Source organism: Camelus bactrianus, chromosome 7 (assembly GCF_048773025.1).
Source record: "Camelus bactrianus isolate YW-2024 breed Bactrian camel chromosome 7, ASM4877302v1, whole genome shotgun sequence".
NCBI lineage: Eukaryota > Metazoa > Chordata > Mammalia > Artiodactyla > Camelidae > Camelus > Camelus bactrianus.
In genome coordinates this window covers 11,871,567-11,898,267 of record NC_133545.1, presented here as the reverse complement: position 1 = coordinate 11,898,267, position 26,701 = coordinate 11,871,567, and the positions used below count along the sequence as shown (strand labels likewise).

The 26,701-nt window shown below is 47.0% G+C and overlaps 1 protein-coding gene across 1 annotated transcript in view; it reads left to right on the top strand.

The window, feature by feature from the left end:
* Positions 1-26,701, top strand: part of TMEM178B (transmembrane protein 178B) — a 338,501-nt gene that overhangs the window by 89,204 nt on the left and 222,596 nt on the right. The window contains exon 2 of the mRNA XM_010947450.3: positions 22,838-22,951. Coding sequence (XP_010945752.1) covers positions 22,838-22,951 — 114 coding nt within the window. The remainder of the gene's footprint in view (positions 1-22,837; positions 22,952-26,701) is intronic.

The window sequence follows — 26,701 nt, the reverse complement described above, 5'->3', positions numbered from 1 at the left end:
GTCTGATGTATATTTCCAAATGTTCTTGCCTCTTGGGTACATGGAGGGCTCTGACAGTTCCTTCAGAATGTGTTGAGACCTGTCCTCTCTGCCAGTGACACCTGCCCTACAGCCTCTTCTGCGTCCACCGCCAGGCGCTCCTACTGTTCCTCACGTCTGATGAGTGGTAGCTCCTGCTCTCTTCATCTGTTCTGGACACGGGCTGGTCTGGCTTGCTGTGCACTCTGGCTTCCCAAGAGCCTGGCTCTTGGTTGTCATTTCACTGGAGAGAGAAGACCCGCTTCTCCTGTCTTATGGGTCACCAACATGTGCTGCCTTATGTGTGTGGCAGTGTCTTAGAGGGGCTTTTGGCATTTGGCTCTTTGATTTATTTGTTAAACCTATATTTCCTAGGGCTCTGGTACCAATCCTGGGAGCCAGGAGCCTGAAGACTCCAGAGCAACACATACTGCTGCATTTGGAATCACCCTCCCCTCATTCTTGGTTGTCCTTGGACCAAGCTTGTGCACAGTGACCCTTCCCTCAGGAGGCATATTTTCCCAGTGGTCTCCTTGGTCCCTGGTGCAAATAAACTTCTGAAAGACCCAGAGAGGGAAGGAGGCAGATAATCCTGGGACTGTAGATATTCTGAATTCCAATCAGCAACTCTCCTGCTCTGAAGTGCAGCTCCCCTACTGACCCTCCAGACATGCCCAGAGCCAGTCACAACTTAGGCCTTTATGATGCTACTTTTCAGTGCTTTTCTGGGGAGCTGAGGTCTAACACTGCATTCCCGAGCCCTGCGCAGAGCAGGCCTCCAAAGATGGTCTTAATTGTGATATTAAGTGTGAACTTTGATCCTTGGTCATCTTTTCCTGAGAATTCTTTCTTTTGAAACTTCAGTTTCTTAACCTTTTAGATCCTTAATAACTTGGTCTTCTTGCTTGCCCAGTGTGAGTTGATACTATAAAAAAAGAGAGAAAAACAGGGTTGGCAGGGAGTAACCTGTGATTAAAGAGTCAGGGAGTCAGGTCTGTTCAATTCATGGTCAGAGAGCCAAGGTCACGGATAGGAAACCAGAACTCATCCTTGAGGGTCTGGGTAGATGCCTAGACCTGAAAAGGTGGTGCCAGCAACTGTGGTCCAGACTTGGAGCTGCATTTTGAAAACTGGATGACTTTTCAATGTATCAAGAGTTTTCTAGTCTGCCTGGCCTGACTTCAAGGAGCCCAAAGTAGTCCAGTAGAGGTGGGTAATTAGGAGGATGGATCTTAGCTGGGAAGATGTGGGACCGTGGATCCTACCCTCCCTCTTTTGGTCTCTGCTTCTCCCTCATCTGCTCTTTCTACCCTACTTCCCTGCCTCTCTTACAACTTTAACCTGCATTTTATTTTGTTTATCTTGTATATTCTCTTTGTTTGTCCTGCTACTAGCTTAAGTTGAGGGCACCCTTTTAATTTCTGCTGCACTCTTCAGTGTTTCCTGATTGCACTTGAGGGAAGATGTGATTGGCTTAGTTTAGGATCTCATCTTGTCATGGGTGGCTGGTGCCTGTCCCTGGCCCAGTCTCAGGGTGAGGTGGAGGGTCATGTGGTTCAGTAAAGGGCTGTTTAAGCAGCGGGAAAAACTGGTGAAGCACATTCTCTTACAAGGGAGCTCAGCTGGGGCAGGATTTCTCTGGTTTTCAAGAGATGATACTATGGGAACCGTTATGAAGGTGGTTCTTTTGGTCCCTGCTGGACAGTGAGTAGCCTCACCAGGTCTACTAACCACCTGGGCTGCCCTCAGGTCAGGACTCTTGCCTCTGCAGCAACCTTAGGAGTCCCTGAGTGTCTGGCACATGGCCACATTGCAGGTCCACTTGGATGTACAGAGCCTGTCTTCTAGGGACACTGCTTTGTTAAGATGTTTGTAGAATTACTCTCCATACAGTCATTGCTGTGTTGTGTGTAATGGCCAGAGCTGTACCTTCATACACCTGCACTCACTAAACCCTCACAACAGCCCTGGAAAGTAGGTGCTGTTCCTTCCATTTTACACATGAGGAAACTGAGTCAGGGAGAAGTTGAGAGATTTGCCTGATGAGTAAGTAGAGGACTTTGGACAAAGTCTTCTGACTTCTAGTCTCTGGTACCTCTTATTTTTCATATGTCACACATCTGTATGCAGCGCCGTGTACTTCCCTAGGTGTTACGAGGAGATAAAAAAGAAATAAGCTACATTCTAGTTAGGAGAAGCTGCAAACAACATCCATTAAGACAGTCATTTGAGAGCTGATTGCTCTGTGCTGGTGATTGTGACCTTGAAGTACACGCACAAGAGGACACACAGAAATTACGGATGCTTTGAAAGTCTGGGCTGTGCTGTGGATTGAAGATAAGCCCATATAGAATCAAGGTCACGTACTTGTCCAAACCTGGGAAAACCTGCCAACAACCAAAGTTATTTGTTGGAAATACTGAGCTGGAAGGTGATCGTGAATCCTGGCGCAGTCCTGGTGTTGACTTAAGTGACAAGGACTCTGAAACCCAAACCAAGGAGGTCGCTGTGTCCTTTGGGAAGAGAGTGGTGGGGCCAGCCCGACTCAGAAGGTCCACACTGCCATGGCGTTTCATCTTCCAGACGGCTGTGGTGCTGAGCTAGCCGAGGACTTCACAAGAGGTTTTCTGAGCTAGTTGAACATAGACTAGAATGAACATCAAATGACAAGAGAGAATCCCTCACTACAGTGTACTTAGAACATAGCCGAGGGCAAGACCTGAAGAACTGTTACTGGGAGCAAAGCTTCGACAGGTTGGCCATGAGAGGCACGGGAGTGAAGGTAGAGCTCTCCAGGCAGCAGGAAGGAGTGCCGAGGGGGCAGCCACCAACACAAGGAGTGGAGGAACCCCTTGCAGGGCGTGTTGGAGCCAGAAGCAAAGGCGCTAGACCAGCCAGCGGGACATCCTGGAGGGTGGACAGGCAGAGCAACAGTAATTTAGGGGCAGGCTGGATGCTGCTGGGTCAATGCACGGGAGGCTGGCAGCCAGTGGCTGCGTTTCCTGAGGTTCGTCCAGCACCAGTAAGGCAGCTGTCCATCCCTGCAGGGGGAAGGTGGAGCCCTCAGCTTGGAGGAACTGGTGGTTTAAGTGGCCAGCACAGTCAGGCCCTAGTCACGGGAGGATAAGGCAGGACTGCTGTGCAAGGTGAGGGCGGAGCAAGTGGTGAGACGGCAGTGCTGACCTTGCCCCACCCTGAGCCTGGCCCCGGTGGACACCAGCTCATCCACTGGCTGTGGCAGCCGTTCTGAAGTCTCTCTAGGAAGGGTCAGTGCTGCTTTTAAGGTTAAGAGGGGCAGCTCAAATTGTGGGGAGAGGAGGGCTCTGAGTGCTGACAATTAAATGGTGTCTGCCAGGACCACCAAGGATGCTGCAGCCATAATGTGGAACTCAGAAGGGCAGGGATCAGAATCTACAGTTCAGAAAGGGGATGTGACTGTCTCAAAACCATCCTAGGCACAGCTATGGCAAAGCCCGCTTTTCTTTTTTATAATCTGAACTTTACCTAGTTTTATTTTTAGCATCATCATTCACTTTTTTTTTTTGGGTAGGTGAAACATTGACATCGTTCAACGTTTTAGAGATATAAAAGGATCATATAAAAAATAAAATGGAATGTCTCTTTCCCTCTCATTTTCCCAACCTCTTGATTCTCTTTCTATGGAAGGAAATATTGCTGTTTTCCTTCTAGAGATGTTTTATGTATGTGCAAGCATCTACCTACATACCTACATCTCTATCTACATCTATCATTTCCTTCGCCTCTTCTTACATAAGTGTAGTATATATTACATGCCGTTCTGCACTTCACTTATTTTCACTTAATTTATCTCGTAAGGCTTTCCATATCAGTTTGTACAGAGTTTTGTCTTTTTCAAAATCTTGTATTGCCTTCCATTGTGTGGCTATACCGTAATTTATTTCACCAGTCTGCTGTTGATGGAAATTTAGGTTGCTCTCGTAAGCAAGTGGCAATGAATAACCTTGTATGTATGTCATTTCACACTTGTGAGACCGCGTCTCTCAGGTAAATTATGAAAAGTGAAATTTGTGGGTCAAATTGAGCCTCTGTAATTTTGAGAGATACTGATGAATTGCCCTCAGAGAGGTTGTACAGATTTACAAAATTTACACTCCAACAGCAGCCTGTGAGGGTGTTTCCCCACACCTCACCATGTGGTGTGTCATCAGACTTCTGGAACTCTGCCAGAATGGTAGTTGAAAAATGACACTGCGGTGTAGATTTAATTTGTAATTCTCTTATTCTGAGTACAGTGAAGCATCTTTTCACATGTTTGATACATTGTATTTTCATGAACTGTCTATTCATATCTTTCGCTCATTTTAAATTTGGATGGTTGGCCTTTTTCTTATCACTGTGGAGGTGCTTTTTATGTGTAAGGGAAATAAGTTCCTTGCGGGATGAGTTGCAAATATTTCCCTAAGCTTGTCTTTTGATTTTGTTCTACAGGGGGTTTTCCTGTGTGGAAATTTTGTATTTTTATGTAGTCAGATTTGTCAGTATTTTCTTCTATGGATTTTGTGTCATAGTTACAAAGGCTTTCTCCCTCTAAGGCTGCAAAAGGGTTTTCTGATGGTTTCTTCTAGTACTTTCATGACTTAACTTTTTTCCAAACAAATATTTGATCTATTTGGAATTTATCCTGGCTTAAGGTGCAAAGTATGCCTCCAATTTAATATTTTTTTCCCAGAAGGTTACCCAGTTTTCTGAATACCATTGATTGAATAAACCATCTTTTCCCTATTTGTTGAAGATGCCACTGATACTATGCTAAGGATTGAAGTGTGTCCCCTCAAAAATCCATTTTGAAGCCCTGACTCCCGATGTGACTATATTTGGAGATAAGGCCTTTAGGTTAAATGAAGTCATAAGGATGGGGCCCTAACTGAATAGAGCTGAGTTCCTTGTAAGAGGAAGAGACACCAGAGTGCTCGTTCACTCCTGGCATCACAGAGCAAAGGCCACGTGAGCCTGTAGTGAGAAGACAGCCATTGTAAGCCATGGAAGAGTGGTCTCATCAGAAACCAGCCATGGCACCTTGATCTTGGACTTCTAGTCTCCAGATGGTAAGAATGTAAATGACTGCAGTTTAATCTGCCCGGTCTGTGGTGTTTTGTGGGGGCAGCTGGAGCAGATTAATCCATACTAGACAGTAACTTCCCATGTGTTTTGGGTTGACCTCAGGTTTTCTGAATTCTGGTCCAGTTCCTCTTCTGTCACGTCACATTGCCCACCACCTAGGCAGCAGGGAGGGTCAGGGCTCCCAAAGCCTGGGGGTGCAGAGGGACATGCTGGGAAAGGAAGCGTGAAGTGTGAGTGGAGAGTGGGAACCAGGAGGGACTGAGATCAGCTGAGACACTGGAGGCTGGAGAAGGACTGTCAGGCCTGTAGGGGCAACCACAGGTGACATTACTGGGGAAAGGAGAGACAGGAGCGTCTGGCCCAGCAGAAGGAAGCCCCAGGAGAGATACCCTTGGAGCCAACTAGGGACTCCAAGGATATCCAGGGCTGCTGCAGCTTGGACTGGAGGCAGGAGAGAATGAGGACTCTCCGAGTGGTTTTCTTCATTTTCAGGTGTTTATTTCAGAGTGTGTCTTAGTAGCTCAGACTCTGCTTGCTTTGCTGGCTCCATATGTCCCCTCAAACCTGGGGCTCCTTAGAGTCTCTCTCTATCCCCAAACATCCCCACACTATGCATTTGGAATACTAACTCTCTGGGGGTGGCATCTTACTATTGGATGTTTATTTTTATTGATAAAATCCTCATGTATTCCATCTTCTGTAAGCAGGAAAAATACAAGTGAATGGAAGTTTCTCCAGTGCTAGCTGCCCCTGCCCTCCTTGAACCATTCCGTCCTCCCTGCCCCCCTTCACCCTGCCCCTCCGATGATGGGGATTAGCCCTGGGTTCCTCGGCCTCCAGCCCCTCCTTTGGCGCACTCCTGCTGTCGGCTGTGCTTTCTGGATCCTGGGTCCCCTTCAGAAAGCCTCCTTGCCAGGCGGGGGCTGCACTGTTTCATTGCAGTGAGTGGAGTGGCTTGCTGAGTCCTTGCACAACTAGATGAAATACAACTGTCTGTCTGTCTTATCTCGCTCTGCTTCTGTATGCTGACGGCTGATTTCCGTGAAGCCCTGGATGCAAAACCTAAGGCGGCCTGGGAGTAATGCTCACTGCATTTAGGGAGGAACGGGTTGCTCGAGATGATTTGCACCTCTCCCCTCAGTCTGGAGGCCTGGGGTCCCAGGGGGAACCTACTCACCACCTCTTTGCCCCTGTGCTCTGAGGTGGAGCAACTGTTTGACTCAGCTGGGGGAGAAGTCCTGGCCTGGCACGCAGGGAGGGTGATGCTGCGCCCACGCCTGCAAGGAGCAGGTCAAATCCAAGGGGCCAGGAAGCCAGTGTAGACAGAGGGACTCCACAGGTGTCCTTCCTGTCCACACCTCCAGCCCTCCTCAGGCCCCGCTTTGGTGCCTGGACAACGGCAGCAGCGCCCTGCCTGAGTTCTCCCCTCAGCGCCCTGCCACCAGCCCAAAAGACTCCCTGCAGAACCGCGCTGAGCTCTGGCTGTGGAGTAGTCTGTTTCCGGCTGAGTTAGCTGCGGACTCCTGGGACATGGGCTGGCCCCAGGCTACCCCTTCCCCCAAGTTCTACGCCCCCCAAGCTGAAGAACGTGGTTCTCCTTCCTCCATCAGCCTCCCCTGATGTCCTCAGCTGTCTGTGACCTCACCTTCCCACTGCTCCCTTGGCACTGTAGCCATCACCACGTCCTCTGTTCCCTTCCGCCTGTCTCTGTCTGCTCATCCCATCCACCTCCTGTGCGCGCAGTGGGGGTGAATGGGGCTCACATGTTTGAGAGAAGCTCTGGGAGAGGATCAGTGGTGGGTGCACCAGAGCTCTATGGAGCTTCTCCCACCAGTAAAACTTGGATAACGTGGCTTTGATTTCCTTAAAGTGAGTGAATTTCTTTCGAGAAGTGATTGTGTTCTTTCTCATTGAGTCTCAAAGGACTGTACTTTGTTGGGGGGGGGGAGTCTAAAATACTAGAAAGTGCAAAGATACTGTTGGTATACATCTACAGTTCTGTTTTCACTCAACATTATGTTTTGAGGTCTGTCTCTATTAATATGTACAGTTATGGTTCATTCATTTAAACTATTATATGATATCCTATTATGTGGGTATAACCAGCTTCCATTTTTCTATCTCCTAATTGATAGACAGTTAGGTTTTCACTTTTTTTTTAACAAGCAAGACTATATAGAACATTTTTGCACCTTTTTCCTCCTCATGCACATATGTAGAATTTTGTCTGAGGGTGTGATTTTGGGTCATAGGGTATGTATATTTCCAGTTCACTTGATTTTTGTCAAGCATTTGTAATAATTTATACTCTCAACAGTGGTGTCTGAAAGCACCCTCTCCGCCCCCATCTTTACCTGACTCAAATAGGTTTTGCTGTTTTGATTGGGAGGTAGAATGTGGGGGCAGCTTTTCCAGAAAGCTAAAAAATGAGAAATACCATCTCAGTGTGGACCTGAGTGATTCATCAGGTGAGTGCTAGGGGAACTGTTGAAAGGGTCAAGTTCACAGGTCAGAGGTTCTTCTGAATCACCACGTTCCTGGGGTGGGTGGTCAGCCATACTCGCTGCTGTGTAGCTGCAGCAATTCTCGTGCTGTTTTGTCTGTGAGGGTCTTACAGACGGGCAGGGGCACACGTTCTAGGAGCTCACTGGTGAGACTGGTGTTAGAGGGGGCTGGAATTAGGGAGTGATCTCAGCCCTTGAGGCAGGAGCAGGGTGGTAGGATGTAGCCACGGTTGGAGCCTGTGGGAAAATGTCCTGTGCTAGGGGTCAGGGAGGGATGCCAGAGCCACAGCTGAGGCGGGAAGGATTTTGGATGCTAGGAACCTGTTTCATAGGACATCACTTCTTTAGCTAAAACCTGCCAGATGCATGCTTGCTGCATGTCTTAAAGGACTCACCTGGCATCTGTTACATATAATAAATCTGCATCCTATATGGTGATGCAGGATGGCTGAAGACATAGGACTGGTAATAATTATGGAGGCTTACAAGGTACAGGTGCTAGGCTTTGCCTGTACTAATTCATGGAATTCTCATAGCCCCCCGAAGAGGGTGGATGTTTGTATCACATCCCTTTAAAGTAAAGACATGGAGACACAGAGGGCTTTATTAATTTGGCCAAGAGCACTCACCCGGAGAATCTCAAAGCTGGGATTTGACCCCATGCAAGCTGGCTCCAGGGTCCAGGCTGTCAACTACAAGAGTCCTGCCAGACTCAGTGGGGAAGAGTAATTCACTATTCACAGTCTCATGTCCAGTTTGAATTTCATTTCAACTAGTGAGTCAGGCTAAATTAACACTTTAATTAACATCTTTAATCTAGCCAAGCCATTTAACTTAAACGAGAAAATAGTCCATTTTGTGAGTAGAGATATAAAGAAAAACATAAATCTGAGCTTTCTGCTTTCATTCTGTGATCTTTAGTTTCCATTCAGTTTTTAGCTAAGACACACAACAGGTTTAAGTGAAACAGTGAACAGTCATCTGGGTTTGTTTTCTCATATATTATAGCCCAGCTTCCCCAGTCCTACCCCAAACACACACACACACACACACAATCTCTCTGTCCCTCTCTGAATTAACTAGTAAAAAGGAAAATCAACATTATAGAACTCCTTTTTGAAATGAACAGTGGAAAACTGTCATCTGGATTTTTTTTTTCTTAGCTGAAACCAACTTTTGGCTCTTTGGAAGCATCTGGGCTGCTGTCTGAATTCTCTCCTCTTTACCTGGTGCAGTCGTACCTAATGGGTGGCCTTAGCCTTAGAGATGCATGCCCGAGGGTGGCAGACCCCTCACTGAAAGATCTAGCAAAGTGCCTGTGATCCACTCTGGAACCCATATCAGAACAGCGTGACAGAGAAAGGTCACCACATGTGCCATTCTGGTGACTCAGGGACCATCCTCTTACTTTTCTCTGAAGGAGCAGGAGTGAGGAATTTCCAACTCTGTTTATCTTCTTGCCTCTCCTGCCCTTTAGGACAGCTGCCACATGCTGGAGCCTTAATTTAAAGAAAATGGATGTTTTCCTCTGGCCTGAGAGCCGGGGATTCTTATCAAAAGGGACATTAAAAAAGTGCCAGATGGGCCTCCTCCCTCCTCTCTGCCCATCCCTCATCTCTCCTGTCTGTCTCCATCACCATCTCCCCATCTCCAGATCTGTCTCCACTTCCTGGGTCCCCAGGAGAGAAAGCATGAGCTCATTGTTTTCCAGTGAAAAACCAGATTTGGTCTCCTTGCCTCGTTTGTCTGTCAGAGCCTGGAGATTGATGATGTTTCCACCAACTGAAACTGTTCCTGGAGGAGCTGCAGACCCATGCTCGGGGCATCAGTGCACCAGGGTGGAAGGCGCCTCATGAGGGTCGTGGCAGCTCGAGGCTCTGAACTTTCCAGAAGTTCATTAGGGATGTGATGGGAACAAGGGAGCAGATAATTTACTACATCCCAAACAGTAATTTAAAGCCATGCCTCACCTTCTCATTCTTTCCCGAGCAGCCTGTTTCAAGCTGGAAAATAAATGAACAAATTGGGGGAAAAAGGCAGCCAAAACTTTACAGGGAAGATGTTTCGCTGGCCCCAGACCACCTGACATCTTGTTCTTTATTTCCTTTTGTGAGGAGGTTCCTCTGTATTGACATTTAAAACTGTCTTGTTTAAAATGTCCAAAAAGACTCAGAAAGGGGGAAAAGACATTCAAAATTCTGGACTGAGGACATGGGGATAAAAACGTTGTAGATCCCACGAAAGATGAAGTGACCTTTAGCATGGAAGACTGAAATGTTAGATGCTACAACATTGAGTCAGGGGAGTCACTTGATAAAATAATGAGAAGAGCCTGGGGGAGGGGTTGGGGGGTAGTGGAGCAGGAGCCAGAGGAGAGGGAACAGGGCTCCGTGGGGTCACTGGGGGACATCGACCCGGGGTTGTAGTGCAGGAGGTGTGCAGCGGTCAGCCAGCAGGGAGGTCTTGTTTCTGTTCCTTAATTGGAGTGTTGACCACCAGATGATGTCGAAGGACAGCAGGGCGGCAGGAGGTGGATATAGGAGGTCATTTCTCCAGTGGGGCCATCCTGTTTGTGAAGAGAGATCGGACAGTCAGAGGGAGCTGTGAGCCTGGAGGTAGGTGTGCAGGGTCCAGATTTTCAGTAAAGGAGACTCTGGGGATTCCGTGGACACAGATGAGCAGCCGGGCTGGAGAGAGCTCTGGAAAACGGTCCAAAGGGCTTATGAAACAGATTGTGGGTGAGCGCTCAGCAAGGAAGCCATGATGCTGAGAGCCTGGGCACATGGTGCCAAGCTGACCTCATCCCCTTTGTGGATACAGTTCCTAGACAGGTTGGTGAGTGAACAGTGCAGACCAGATCTCTCATGACATCCAGGTGCACAAGACATGGAAATGGGTCTGGAGGCAGATCAAGGACATGCATTCATGGCAGGCTGGATGGTCCCACCCACAGACCTCTCTCTTAATGGTTTGATTTCGGGTCATAAGGAAATTGGTGTGTGTGGGGGTGTGCGTGCAGAATTCTGCCCTCAACACTGCCCTGTAGAGGGATTTTTGTGATGACTTTGGATGAGGATGGGGGTGGTCTGCTGATGGAGTATGTGGACTGATGGCTAATTTATGGAAGGACAGGATCAAATCCAAAAATGTCTTCAGGGGCCTGGCACAAATAGGAGATCCCACAGGAGGAAACAAACCAAAATACAAAGAGCAAACCCAAATGAGAAAAGAGCTGTCTAAGCACGTGGTGGCTAAACAGCTTCACTGGAGGAAAGGACTTGGGCATTGTCCTCTGTGTGGCCAGCCCTGGGACATCGCTGCCTGCAAAGCTCACAGGGCACCAGGCTGTGCAGACAGAGTTACGGCTCCCAGACCAGGGGAGCTCGTGGTCTTGTGGGTTTTGTACCTGAAGGGAAAAATTGTGGTCAGTGTCACACTGGGAGAGATTTTGATCTTTCTTTCTTTTTTTCCATTCCCTGTGCTATACAGTAGGACCTTGTTGTGTATCTATTTTATATATAGTAATTTGTATCTGCTAATCCCAAATGCCTCCTTTAATCCTCTCCCACCCACTCTCCCATTTGGTAACCATAAGTCTGTTTTCTATGTCTGTGAGCCTGTTCCTGTGTTGTAAATAAGTTCAACAGTATCGTATTTTAGGTTCCACAAATAAGTGATGTCAGATGGTATTTGTCTTTCTCTTTCTGACTTACTTCATTTAGTATGATACTCTCTAGGTCCATCTATGATGCTGCAAATGGCATTATTTCATTATTTTTTATGGCTGAATAGTATATATATGTGTATATGTGTATGTATACCACATCTTCCTTGTCTAGTCACCTGTCAGTGGACATTCAGGTGGCTTCCATGTCTTAAACTATTATAAATAGTGCTGCTATGAACACTGGGGTGCATGTGTATTTTCTTTTTTTCTTTTTTAAATTGAAGTGAAGTCAGTTTATAATGCTGTGTCAATTTCTGGTGTACAGCATAATGTTTCAGTCATAAAGATACATACATACATTAATTTTCATATTCTTTTTCAATATAGGTGACTACAAGATATTGAATATAGTTCCCTGTGCTATATGGTATAAGCTTGCTGTTAATCTATTTCATATATAGTAGTTAGTATCTGCAAATCTCAAACTCCCAATTTATCCCTTTCCATGCCCTTTCCCTTCTGGTAACCATAAGTTTGTTTTCCATGTGAGTCTGTTTCTGTTTTGTAAATAAGTTCATTTGTGTCTTTTTTTTTTTTTAGATTCCACATATGAGTGATGTCATATGGTATTTTTCTTTCTCTTTTTGACTAATTTCACTTAGAATGACAATCTCCAGGTCCATCCATGTTGCTGCAAATGACATTATTTTATTTTTTATGGCTGAGTAGTATTCCATTGTATGTATGTATGTGTGTATGTATGTATATGTGTATACACACACCCCCCCACATCTTCTTCATCCAGTCATCTGTTGCTGGACATTTAGGTTGTTTCCATGTCTTGGCTATTGTAAACAGTGCTGCTGTGAACACTGGGGTGCATGTGTCTTTTCGAATTATATTTTTCTTCAGATTATGTCCAGGAGTGGGATTGCTGGTTCATAATGGTAAGTCTATTTCAGTTTTTTAAGGAACCTCCATACCAGCCACCACAGTGGCTGCAATTTACATTCCCACCATCAGTATAGGAGGGTTCCCTTTTTTCCACACTGTCTCCAGCATTTATTTTTTGTAGATTTTTGTTGATGGCTATTCTGACCGGTGTGAGGTGGTACCTCATTGTAGTTTTGATTTGCATTTCTCTAATAATTAGTGATATTGAGCATCTTTTTGTGTGCCTGTTGGTCGTCTGGATGTCTTTTTTGGAGAAATGTCTGTTTAGGTCTCCTGTCCATTTTTTGATTGAGTTGTTTGTTTTTTTGTTACTGAGTTGTATGAACTGGTTGTATATTTTGTGAATGAAGCTTTTGTTGGTCGACTTGTGGTTGGATCTAGAGATGACCAGTATGGTGCTTGGTTCTGTGACTGTGGGTGCAGGACCTGGGAATGCTCAGCTGGAAGAAAAGGAGCCCATGGGTGGGAGGGGCGGAGAGCTGCCTTTAAATATTTATAGGCTGTTATTATGGGAGTGAGTGTGTGTCCCAGAGAGGGAACTGATAAATGGGCATCTACTGGATGCTCACTATGGAGTGGATTTTACGTAAGTTATCTCATTTATCCTTCATCAATCTTATGAGGTGAGTGCTATTATTATCTGCACTTTGCAGAGGAAGAAATGAGGTTCTGAGAGGCTCAGTAACTCACCCCAGGGTCCCTGCTGGTGAGTGGCTTGTCCTGGGGGTGGGGACAGGGATGTGGCTGAGTGTGGGGGATGGCAGACACACTCCCAGTCGCCCTCCAGCACGACTAGGAGCTGTCTGCCCGCCAGCTTGTCAGGGGAGCTCTGGAAGCAAACATTCTGTCTTCCTCTGATAAGAGCAGCGAAGTCCATGGTAGCTGAAATCCCTGCACGTGGTAAGTTCTGCTTTATTTGTTTCTGACAGAAAGCCTTGGAGGGTCTCTCTCTTTCCGAAGAGCTTGATTTTTCCCAATCTGTCTTCATAAGCTCGCATAGCGTGGTGCTAGGGAATGCGTTAGGTGGGTTTGCATCCCACCTGTGCTGAGTGATAGCTCTGCTTTCTTGCCAGGAGACCCCTCTAAGCCTCCATGTCCCCTCTTGTGAAATGGTGATATTGATAGGACCTAACTTTTAGGATTAAATGAAATAGTGTGTTAAAAAAAATCCTTTGTGCAGTACTTCACATGTAGATAGCATTCATTGAACATAAGCTATTGTTAAAATGAATTACTGTTGACCCTTGAACAATGCCGAGGTTAAAAGTGGAAAGTTCTAGTATAACTTGTAGTCGGGCCATCCGTACGTGCGATTCCTCTCTATCCTCGATACAACCAACCACAGATTGTGTTGTCCTGTGGTCTTTATTATTGGAAAACAAAAATCTGTGAATAAGTGGCCCCGTGCAGTTCAAACCCGTGTTGTTCAAGGGTCAACTGTATGATATTCAAAGCCCCATTTTGGCCATCGGGAGTACAAAGATGAAAAACACAAGCTCCCCCATCTCAAAGCATTTGCTACAAAGAGAAATAGATGATTAACATGCAAATAACTGTGTTGCAGTTGTAGCCAGCAGAAGTGTTGGGGGACAGGGTGAGGGGTCACAAATGTGGCAGGGTGGCTAGAGGGCTGGCGTTTGGGAGCAGGGTTTTTAAGAACTCAATCCGAGTGTGTGAATCAGGAGCTCTCCCTGAACACTGCTCGTAACAAACATTTACGTAACATTGAATGGAAAGGAATTAAATATTGAGGAGTCTGTCTATGCAACGCATACAGAACAACATCAAAAGACCACGCCGATACCATAAACACTAAAAACAAAGCACACCAAATGGAGTGTGTTTGAGAGCATTAAAAGTAAAAACGTAAGTAACACTTTTCCTCAGGATGAAGAAGATAAAACATCCTATCTGGCAGGGTCTGCAGCAGCTATAAGCCTTGCAACTCATTGGGCTCAGAACATCTGGGAGGAGCAGAAGGTGCTAAAGAGGAGATGTGGGGGAGGCAGGGTAGGGAGGGTGATTTCTTGAAAGAAGCTTTTGGGAAGAGCTGTCTGCATTCCGGCGAGCTCTTGTAAACATTGCTGGTGGGAGGTGCCGAAGATGTGCCCTCCCCAGCCCTCTCCCCTTCCTTCCTGACTTGGGGATGTGATTGTGAGGGGTGTGGGAACCCCAGCCCCGAGTGACTGCCCGCCTTGAAACCCTGGAACATCCCTGGTTTGCCTCCCTCCCCTTTCACCAGGAATGTGGTTTTCTTCTAATCTCAAACCTTTAACCCCCTAAACTCCACCCCCACTCTTAGGATCGGCTGAATAATTCAACATTGATAATGCTCCTAAGTCTGGTAATGGTTTCCCTGATTTGCTAAAGGGAAATTGCCCTACTTCCTCTCCCTCCTAAGGTGTCATTTTAACTGTTTTTTTTTTTTTTTTTGAGAAAATGCCCTTTAGAGGAGATGAGGCCCAAGACTTAAAGCCTTAACTGGTTTCCTCTTTTTTTTCTTTTTTAAAGTTTGGTTTTCAATTTTTTTCCCCAATGTGTTTTTTCTACTTAATTTTTCCATTTATTAAGCATAGAGCACAGGCCTCAGGCTAGAAGGATGACTAAGAACTTCCAGCCTAGTGGGCGAGACAGATGTCAAAGTAGCACTGTGAGGACAAACGCTGTGGGAGGCTGAGGCCAGGGCGGGTCAGCAGGCCAGACCCCAGTGCCCTGGTTGCTCTATCCTTAGCACTGAGGAAAGAGGAGTTGCAGACGAGACCTGGGCGATGTCCCTTCCTCCTGTTCTTTTTTCCTTCATCAGTGGATGTATCAAGTTCCTTCACATCTAAGGCACTGTGGCTGCAAAATAATCCTTGTTCCCAAAGAGTCTCCACCCAGGCAGTGTAATCGTTACAGCTGTGGCATCCGAATCTGCTGGGTTCACACCGAGACCCTGACTTTTCTCCTTGCTGGCTGAGTGGCTCTGGGGAAAGCCCTCCTCTATCTAAACTCCCTCTTCCTCCTTCAGTCAAATAAGGGTATTACTATACTATCTATCTCACCAGGTTGTGAGGATGACATGGGGTAAAATGAGTGCCCAGCATATGGAAGGCATTAGATAGATTTCATTTTTTTTTTTTTAAAGAAGGAGCTCTGGGATGAAGGAAACACACTGACTCTCAGAAGTGGTCCAGGAGTCCATCCCTATATCTTTAGGATGGTTGGATAGCAAGAAAAAGAGAATATGGGCAGCAGGGGGAGGCTGAGAAGGAGCAGAGCCCGCCTCAGCCCTCGTTGCTGATGGGACCCTTCACGGTAACCTCAGCATGAAGTTGGACCAACTTCTTTTACTCATTACCACCCACACTGTTTTCAAACATATAAGCCATTTGCACTACTCTCATCTAGGTGGTTATTCTGCATACCTGAGGTCCCCCCGAAGCAGAGTCTGTGACAGGGACTTTGAGGTGGTGCTCAGGATGTGGGGGACAGAGGAGAAACCGACAGAGGGTGCAGTGCTGAGCTGGTTCCTGGTGTGAGCTTCAGCTGGGATCCCTCATGGTTGTTAGAGCAGGCAGATAGCTAGATACGAGCAGAGAGAGGGGGACAGAGGCCAAATGACAGGAAACCATACATCATGTGAACCACAGGGGTCCTTGGGCAGACAGAGAAAAGCAGAAACTTCTGGACTGATGAGAAATCACACATTTTGGGGTGATAAGTGTCCTGGAGGCAGGCAAAGAAAGGTGGGAAAAGGCAGGAATCTCCGGTGTCCAAATGTAACCTTTTGCTCATTATGCCCTCATTACAATTAAATGACCTTTGCAGGTCAGAAGTAGCCATCAAGCACCGACGCATGACACTTCTGAGACAGACTGAATAAGGACAAAAATCCCTCCTCCCTCAGGAAGGTGGAGCTGGGATGGAAATCAGGGAATATGACCCCAAACCTCTCTCTCCCTGATGAATAGTCCACCCATTCATTTCTACACCCACTGTACCCAAATTGCCAAAGAAACTCAGCACAGATGCTCACCTGAGCCTGCCCACTGTCCCCTTGAAAGTGTACTGTCTATCCCTTCATAAATCCTCACTTTACTTTCTTGACCTCTGTGTCTCATCTCTGAGCACTTTCTGCGACGAGACAAGAACCCAGTCGCCCGGCAGCATGGTCATCCTGCAGGGGTGGGGCACCTGCTCTCTGGCTCTCATGCCCTCGGGTAGGGTCCCTCTCTTGAGTATTGACTGTCCTGCACTCCTGTGGGCTGCCCGGTGGGGGCTAAGTGGACAGAGAGCTGCGCTGCAGTGGGAGACTTGCTGGGGACCTGACGTGCCTTCAGCGAGCCCGGGAGCACCCAATGCAGCTGTGGTTGGAGTCCGAGGTGGGCCGAGGGCCCTGAGAGCCAAGGCTCTGGTCCTGCCACAAAGATCCCAGACTTACTTCGTGGCATTGTGCAAACACAGCTCCTGGATGGGCGTCCGACCCTGGTGTTGGTTTTGCTGGTAGCTCCTGGATGTGGCTGCGGAGAAGAGGCTGGCAAACATTTGGAGCCAATGACTTACTTTACTTTGTAGATTATCTGATCAAAGAACAGATCCTGATCTCTGTTCCTCATTCATCCAGATATGTATTGAGGGCTTTGTGCCAACTGCTCGCCTGGCTCCAGGGTTAGGAATGCAGACAAGAGACCTGGTTTCTTATTCTAAGGACCTCACGATCTAGTGGTAGAAACTGTTCTTTGGATAAAAAAGGATTTGGGTCAAAGGAGCCTGGGGAGGTCTGCGTGTCATACCTTCCCTGAATGATCTCCTTCCCTTTTGAGGGAGTCATGATATATATTAAAAACTCTTAAAGTCCTATAATAAGTAAACCTTTTAAATGTTGTTAGACTCAACTTTTCCTAAATACATTTGACCATCACACATCCAGCCTGCCTCACTCCCCTTTTAAAGTGAGGGCTGGGGAGGGGGTTCCTGTGTTCTGATTTTTGCTCAGGCCCACGCTGGTCAGCCCTGGGCAAGGGTGTGAAGTTGTCAGTTTGCCATCACAGCACACCCTCCCTTCCCTCGAGAGCTGCAGGGATCCTCGTGCCCTTCTTAGCCTCTTTTCTCGAAGGTCACTTTGCTGCTGACAGTTCTGGTCTGGAGGAAGGGAACCCGTACCTAGGAGTGACTCGGTGCTCCCCGCTTTGAACTTATTTAACAGAGCTTTAAGAATAGGTACCCAAGAGAACAATGTCTGACCCAAAGGAATGACTCTCTAATGCGTGAATATAAGTACTACGGCACCTGTTTGGGGAAAGACTATTTTAGGTGGCGTTGGAGTGGGTCCCAGCACTGCAATCTAAAATCACTGTGCCTGAGAAGGCTTCTGCTTAATATATATATAACTCTAAAGTAATAGTCTCCTCCTGCAACTGCTTAGGAAACCACATCTTGCTGATAGCAGATGCATGTGAAAGGAAAACCGCCTACTGGTATCTGTGTAGAGTGGTTGGACTTCAGAATTTAGTGTCTGTGCACCATCCCTGCCCCTCCCCTCCCCTCCCCAGCCTGTGTTCCCTCATATGCCCAGTGAGCATCAGAGCTTTTGCTCTCCCAGCCCCCTAGGGTGTGACATTTCTCTCTCTCCCTCTTTCCCCTTCCCCCATGTCCCTCCCCTCACTGTGTGTGTGTGTGTGTGTAGCAAGATGTAAACACTGGTTGCTGATACTATTTCTGATTTCCTGTGGTCTTGCCCCCTTAAAATAAGTAATCTTAGGACAGCTATTGATAATAACAACTAATATTTTATTGAGCACTTACTATGTGCAGGGACCAAACATTGTACTTGATGTGAATGACCATACTTAGGCCTTGAGTCTTAAAGGATTCTTAAAGGATTTGAAATGGAGAAAAACAATGGGAACAGTCTTGCTCTGTTCTCTCTTTGCCACTGAAGACTTTGAGAAGTGGAAGAGGGGAGGCATTGGACTAAGGGATGCTGGAGTGATGGTTTAGAGGGAGAGGGCCGGGGAGATGTGAGAGGAAAGAGAAAGAATCCAGGAATGAGCTAGATGCCTGTGTTTGTCCCTTGGATCCAGTCCCTGCCTTGCACCTGCTCTGTGTTTGGAGGCTGGCCTGCCTGCCGGTTTCGAGTTGGGTTCAGCTACTGGGGGAAACTGGCAGGATAGGAGGGTGAGAGGTAGGGTGCGCACTTGGATGGCTGTAACCCTCTGCCAGAGCGTGCCTCACCTCTCTCCCACGGCCACCATCTCCAAGTTCTGGTGACTGGTCCCTCTGCCTCTCCAGGCCTCATGATTACGCGAAGTCCTTCTGTGCCACCCTTGGCTGGTCTCTTTACACTGTGTGTGCAGCTTTTACAAAGTTTGTCCCTTTTGGAAACTCTCCCCAGTTACCCATTTTGGTGTCCTGTCTCGCTGGGACTCTGACATGTGGATAAGAGGGTCATTAACTCAGAAGGCAGGGCGTGGCTGAAGGTATAAAGTCCTGAGGGGACTTCCTTGCTGCCTCACCAACCAGTTATCCAGCCCTTTAACTGAGGCTTCCTGAGGCGGAAGCTCACATCTCTGGGCTGGAGTGCAGGAATCGGGAAAGATAAGTCTGATTTTCTTTCCAGGTAAGGCCGTGGGCTTCTCCATTGCCTTCCAGGTAACCCCTCCGTGCCGTTCTTTGCTGGAAAACCTGTTTGTACTGGGAAGCCCACATTCTGGGCACACGAATTTGGTGCCCAGATGGCGCCTGTATTGACAAAAGCCCAGCACACTGACAGGACCTGCAGACACATGGGTAAATATTTTGCCTTTCTTCTTAGGCAATATTTGAGGCTTTCAAATTTAATTGCCTTCAAAGGCAGGATGCTTGCATCCCTGAGGCAAAGCAAATAGTGAGCGCCCCCAGCGGGGCTTCTGGGAAGTTCTCCAGCCAGGCTCCCCGGCTGCCCACCCGCCATGCCCGCGGTGCCTGTCTGCCGGCTCCTTGTTCTGTGTCAAGTTGCCTCTTACATCACTGGCCAGGCAGGCTGGAGATGAGGGAGGCTCAGAGAGCCTGGGGCCTGTGGCCACTTGTTGAGTTTGTTTTGAGGCTGAGAGAACCTGATCTTAGCCAAGAAATTAGGTACATTTTTCAGACACAAGGGATGGGCACTAGTCTGGCCGTTACTGGTGGGATCTTGTTTTGTCTCCGCAGCTGGGTCCAGGGAGTGTTTTGTTTGATCTTGAAATTATGGAGTGCAGCGTGGCTGCTAGTTCACATGACATCTTTGTCCAAATCAAACAAAGGCACCCTCTCTGGCAGGGACATCCCCCACATATCCCACCAGCTTGTGCATCTTGGGAAGCAGAGCAGCAGCTGGACGTTAGCACCCAGGTCTCTCTGGGAGGCATCCTTGTGCAGTGCACAACCTGCTCAACTGTATATGTCCCATGTGGTTGTTGCTGATAATCGTGTAACAACCTTCTCTCCCTTATATTCATGTAACAACCAATCTCCCTCTCCTCTTTCTTTTCTTCCTCTTTGCCTCCCCCTAAAACCATTGACCTGGTTGACTCTCGGATTAGATTTACAAAGTGCAGCTAGAGGCTGTTCCATGCTCATGTGTGGTTTCTTCTCCCTGACTGTGATTGACAAGCCTCCCCTTACATTGTCCAGACAGGGAAGAAGTGTTTACTGTAGACTCACAGAGTTCTGCAACAGTCACCTCATTTATTCATTACATTCTAATTTGCCTCAATTATTTTAATCCCTTGCGTGTGATAGAAGCAGTTGGATTCCTTGCCCACTGAGATCTTCTAAAGGGCATCTTATATTATTCATTCTTTTCTTTAAAGCATGTGTTATTGGTGCTCACCCTGTGCTGGGGGCCAGGGAGATAAAGATGAATGAATAAGACAGTCCCTGCCCTTGAGAAACTCATCAGCCAGTAGGGGAGTGAGGCATGTAAACAGATAAATCACAGCCCATTGGTTTGCTTGCTGCAGTAGGGAGGGAGAGAGAGGGGCTGTTGAATGCCTGCTGCTGGGTGCTGTCCTAGATGTGAGGAAGGCTTTGCTGGGGAGCTGTAGGAGGAGTAGGTGTGTACCAGGTGAGGGACAGGCAGGGAGGAGAGTAGAGGCACAGTGAGCGGATGTGGCATTATCAGGGCAGGGTAGAGAGCTGCTTGGCTGGAACCCAGGGTGTGTGATAGCTGGGGCTACAGAGCAGCTGGAGGTGGGGCTGGGACTTTCTGCCTGAGGAGTGTGTGTAAAAGAGATGGCATTTTCCTTTCTGGAATACAGTCCGAGCAGCCGGGTGGAGCGTGGTGGCCTTGGGTAGGAGACTGCCATCAGACAATGCTGGGTTCTCATCCTGGCACTGCCGCTCCCTTAGCAAGTCACTTAATTTCCCAAGCCTCCATTTTCTTGCTTATAAAATAGAGGTGATGATCGTAATAACACCTACTTAATTGGGTTAGAGAAAGGACTGGTCAGACAGTGTTCATAACAGAGTCCCGCTGGTGGGCCAAGTTCAGAACCCACGAATGGGTGAGGGGTGAGTATTTCCTTCAGCCCTTGGGGAGGCTGGACAGGGCCCGGCAGCTGGTTCTGCTTATCCTGTGTGCCTTACACACATCTTCTCCGTGTGAGTAAAGTTGGAAACCACCGGCCTGCAAAGCACTTGGTAAGTCTCTTCTACCTAGTAAGCCCTCAGTAAACGTGGTTGTTTGTTGAGATTGGTCATTGTTTTCGTGCAACTACTAAGAGGGAGTGGGGACAGAGAGGACAGGCTGGATTCCAAGGACATTTCTGCAGTGAAGGGACAGAACTGGGTGACCAGTTGGATGTCAGGGAGGAGGGGCATCATGAGAGGGAGGAAAGCACTGGGGATGACTGTGGGATTTGTGATGTTGTAGACTGGATAGGAAGTGATGCTATCAATGGAAATTGTCATGGAAATGAGAGCATGTGGGTTGAGGTATGAATGTGGGTTGAGGAAGCAGAGACTGTCTGGTAGACTACTTTTGCAAGAAATCTAGCAAGTTAGGGAAGAAGGAAGATGGGGCCAGGGAGATGTAGAGGTGTGGTCCAGGGGAATGGTGGAGCATGGGAGAGACTTCAGGATGTTTACATTTAAGTGGTTATTCATCTAGGCTTGTCACATATCTTAAACATCCACTGCAGGTGTCTATCAAGTAGCCACACTGGACCAATGCAATGTGGGAAATACACCCTTATTGTCAGGGATTTGTAAGGGAACAGAGACAGAGGGATTGAGAAATTACAGATAAAAGGAAAAGAGTGCATAACACTTTCCCCAAACCTTGCCTCTTTGGACAACGTCTGTCCCATCAGAGGAGTGTCTACCAATGACTGGCAGTTAGGTGGTTGTCCAGATATGATTTACAATAAGGCATGGTCTAAATGACTGCACTCCACCAATTGCCAGGTTGCCTGCTGACAGTGAGCCAGGGGTCAAACAATTCAATCAGGTGCCACCACTTGTAAATTGAAAATCAGTGGGGTGCAAAATGGATTATCATCAAAATCCATTCAGGTGCAAAACCAAATTTTAAAACCCTTAACCTTTAAAAATCACTCCTTTCCTGATTCTTCACATTGCCCTGACACTGAGTTTTAATAGCCCCCAGATAAGCCAGTGTCAATAGAAATGCCAGCCGGAAACCAAAACCTCCTGATCATGCCGTCTTTTTGAAATTTGCAAACACTGTGGATTTATGAGCTAATATGTTGGCAGTTCTGTTAGATTCTCGAAGGCGGCGGTTCTCAAACTTAGGTCTGCCGTAGAATTACCTGGAGGGCCTGTTAAAATTCAGATTGTAGACTCTCCCTCCAGGTCTCTGATGCAGCAAGTCTGGGGTGGGGCCTGGGAGATTGCGTTTCTAGCCAGTTCCCAGAGGACGCTGATGCTGTGGTCCCAGGACCACACTCTGAGAACTTCTGCTCTAAGATATAGGACTATTTTGATAATTTGACTAGCAGAGCATGCATTGATTGATAACAACTTATCAGTAAAAATCCTATTAGACCAGGCGTTGAGTGTGTTAAGGGGCTTAACTTTTTTCCAAGCAACCCGAGAAGAGACTGGTTCAAGGAGATAACGGTGGAATTCAGTGCATTGTGCTCAGAGGTGAGACGGGGTACATGGAATAGAGAAATGGAAGAGGCCACCTCTAGCTCACTGTTGCACAAGACAGCATGTGCTACAAATCACAAATGACACCATTAAGGCCGAAGCTTGCTCTCTGCTGGTCTGTGGATACAAACTGTTTTTTGATGCCAAACTTCTTCCCTTGATGTGAAAGTTGATTTTCCTAAGATTAAATAAACATGGCTGGGACTTTCTTAATAAGCTGCTATCAGCCTAAACTTTGACTCCTCCCACCTCTGATGCCAGAGATATATTTTTCTATCTAAATCAATGGTGTTTGATTTTGTTCCACTCCCTTGCTCTTTGGGAGGCCAGTTAGTAACCTTGTGTGTATAAACTGTAGGTGTCACCAAGCCCAGTGGGAGACAAGTCCCTTTCCCCAGGACAGAAAACTGGGCCTTGGAAACTGCCGCAGAGTCGGTTGCTGCCTCACTAACGTTCGGTGTCCTGCTCTCTTTGCCAGGGGAGATTGAGCGGTGCACGTACATCAAATACCACTACTCCTCAGCCACCATCCCCCGGAACCTCACTTTCAACATCACCAAGACCATCCGCCAGGATGAGTGGCACGCCCTGCGTAAGTACACCTGGGTTTCTTTCTTTGGCTGTGACCCTTCGAGGGCATGGAGGCTGGATGCCTACCAACAACTCTGTCCAGGCAGACATATGGACTTCCCTTGGAGGCCTGTGGACAGTCTCAGAACATGATGGCAGTTCCTTAAAGTGTCCATGTCTAGGGGTCAGAATTGCTTCTGTTGTTTTTGATTGCTTTGTAGATTTTGAGGCATTTGCTTCTAAAATCAGAGCAAAACACAACTGTCAGTTAGACTGTCATGAGTGATCTTACTTTGTCACCCTGATAGGCATTTAAGATTTCACCTACCTGACTGAACCAACTTCCTGCCTCAACTCCAGCATGTCTCCAAGTTGCTTGGGGTATTATCATGGCAACGTATTAATCCCTCGGGTCATGTTGTCCTTTGTGATGGTTGCAGCTGTATCGCATTGGGAATTTGCATCTGGGTGGGATTTCTAAGGGGTAGGGTCTGGTCCTCAACTTACGAGTTTCTGTTTCCCCTAGAACAATAGACTTTGGGATCCAGGTTCGCATGTGATTTCTCAACAAAGATCAGAATATCTGCCTCCATTGGTTTAGGGAAATTTTTAGTCAGGGATCCTCAGAGACTTACATTATGATGAGACGGTGACTTAATGAGCAAACAGAGTTGGTTGGCTATTTTTACCTTTCTGCTCCACGGGGATCCACCTCCTGGTCTGTGTCAGGAAAGCTCTCCTTTGTTGCTGGCACAGTTCTTCAGGTGAACACAGTCTCACTGTCAGTAAGCTGCATGCTGCTTCTGGTGCACTTGTCATTTCTTCCCTATTCCAGCTTTTTCTGCATAATATCACAAGGTTAAGTTTCAGTTCACATTTATATGTGAAGAAGGCTCTCTTGTTTGCTCCTTAATAACAAGGATCCTGTACTTGGTCAACTTTGAATATGGTCAAAAACATCTTTTTGTTGCCTAGTTATCTTTTGCATGCATGGGGCCCACTAGGTACGTTCTACTTTTGGTTTGGTTTTAATCAAACAACCAGAGCTGGAGGTGGGGGCGGGGTGAGAGGCAAGTAAAATTAAACAGAGCAACCGTTCATTGGTTTCAGAAAAAAGATTGTAAATAGGTGTCTGGATGAGTTACTAAATGCCACTGGCCCAAACTGATATAGGGCAGGTGTGAGCAGAGGGGAAGGCATTAACAAAATTGTTCCCCCTACAAGTTTTATCACTGCTGGAGACACGAGCCAGAGCATGGGGACAGAGAGCTGATGCCCATCATTCATCCTCGTGGGCTGGACGTTGAGCTAAGCATGCCACACACTTATTTAATTTTAATGTGAGATTTGCTTTAGGGACACTAGTAGTCAAGGTTATTAATTTCCTTTTTGGAGGGAGACAAGGTAGGAGTCAAATATATAAATCCTTGACAATAAGGGTTTATTTCCCACATTGCATTGGTCCAGCATGGTTACTTAATAGACACCTGCAATGGGTGTTTAAGATATGTGACAAGCCTGGTTGAATAACCACTTAAATGTAACTTAAGCTGTAGGGGTCATGACAGAATCCAAGAAGGAAGAATTTGTTGGCATTGCGGCTTCAGTTCTCATTCACTCAGTTCAACCAACGTTACCAAGTTTTTCTGTGTACCAGGCACATGGTGGCTGCTGAGGCCAGAGGGAGCTCTTTCAAAGAGCTCATATCTGGAGGTGGAGGAGGGTGGAGGGGAGTGGTGAGATACATTCACAAAGCAAATAATTACAAGGCAATGTGCTAATTACAATATGGTATAATTGCCTCAAGCAATTAAGATGGTTTAGGAAAAATTTTCAGCAAGAAGGAGAATTATTCTAGTGTAAATTGCACAGATGCGCTTCAAGGGAAACCTGGTAGAACTCTTTAGTGTGTATGCACCGTAGATCATCTGGAATTCAGACAGATCCCCCATTGCGGCATCACTGAAAATAGGTTACATGATGTTAGCAAAGATAGACAGGAGGCTAATGCTGAGCTTTGTGGATCTTTGAGCCCAGGGTCTTCTGGGTTCTTGTTCTGAAACTGTAGGGCCCTTAGGTTCTGCAAAATCTTATGCGATGGTGAATGGGGGTGCGAATAGGTCTATTTTTAATTGATAAAAACCATCTGAGCGGCTGATACACACAGAAGTTTTGGGCACCCTGTGTTGGGTGAAGTCGGGGCTCCCCTTTGGTGAGCGATTCATCTACCTATTTCACACAGTGGCCTAATAGCCTATGAAGCAGGCAGGGAACGTTGGCCATTTCTGACATCAATGATAGCTATTTTTAGCCAGAGGGTAGGTGAGCACCTGTCGCATCTGTAGCTGGTGCTAAGTGTAATTGGTAACGCTGGCACAATGGGGAAGCGCTGTAAATGTCAATTTTAATTTTCAAAGGTCAGGTATTGATGACATTAGGTGGGAAGTGGGCACATAAACCCCCTTTAAAATAAAGTAGAATCTGTCAAAGATTAGCAAACACCTATGATCAAGCTTTGTGGGGGAAAAAACCAGACTCTGATTTCTTTACTTATATGAGAGTCCTCTACTCTTCAGTACTGTCAGTGGGATCAAATAAATTCATTTAATACTAGGTTGGTTATCGCTTTATAATTTCACTGTAATACCTTACATGTTGAAATTTTTCTCAGTCAGTAATTTTTGCTGAAGCAAGAAATCTGATTTTTTTTCCCCCCTGAAATAACTGCTGGCAAATATTCTGGACTTGGTTAAACTTAGGTTATACATACATTTTTCATGAGGAATTTGCATGTGGTCATCACCCACCATTGTGGAAAACATCTTTTTTCCAAAAGGAAAAGCACCATTTGGTTTAAAACTATGCTGTGGATTTTGAACAGTTAATCCCACTGATGGGAGGCTTAACTATCTGGCTGAGAGCTCATTCACCTTATGGTCACCTGAGTAGCAGGTGAAAGTATAAAATTATCTGTGAGTCGCTAGGTTAACAAATCCAAGTGTAAAGAGATAATAACCATCACTCTGGGAAGTAAAGTCCAGAGAATCAAACGTGTACATGGTATGTGTGTGTGTTTGGGGTGGTCTCTGTGCATGAAGTTTGAATGCTGAGTTGTCTGGGTGATTTGGAGAAAGGTTGTCAATCTGTCTTGGATGGTGATTGCCAATGAGGTGCCTCATATACATTTCTCTTTCCCACCCTGGCAAGGGCTCCCCCAGAGAAGGCAGAACTCCTTCAGTAGTTGGGATGGTGGCCTCAATCCACCCATGCCTGGCTGTCTGCCTGGGGCAGCCCACCTTGCCTTCCTACCCGTCTCCTGCCTCCCACTAGGCCCCAGTGACCCCGAGTGGTGTTGGTCCAGCCTCCATGGACCCTAGGGGTGTACTGCAGTCCTGACCTGGGTCCTCCTGCTGCCTGCAGGGCTGGAGCAGGACAGGCAGCTGTCACAGGGCCAGCGAGGATGGGATGGCAGCTACAGGAGATGAGCTTGGCTGGTGCCCCTTTCCAGTGTGTTGTCTGCATTACTGCTGGGAATAGGACAGAGTCAGATCATCAGTGGTCAGGGGATGCAGGCTGGCAAGGTGGTGGCATCTTCAATGGTGCCACTTCCTCCTCTCATTAGAACACAGCCCCACAGGCTTTTCATGCTCTGAGGTCCAGGCCGGGTTGCTGTGCTTGTTGGGAGAATTCTGTGTCCTTGTGTGAGCTCCAGGAGCCCCGGGGCCATCCCCAGTGGCTGTGCCTTTGTTCTCCCTGCCACTGGTGTCCCTTT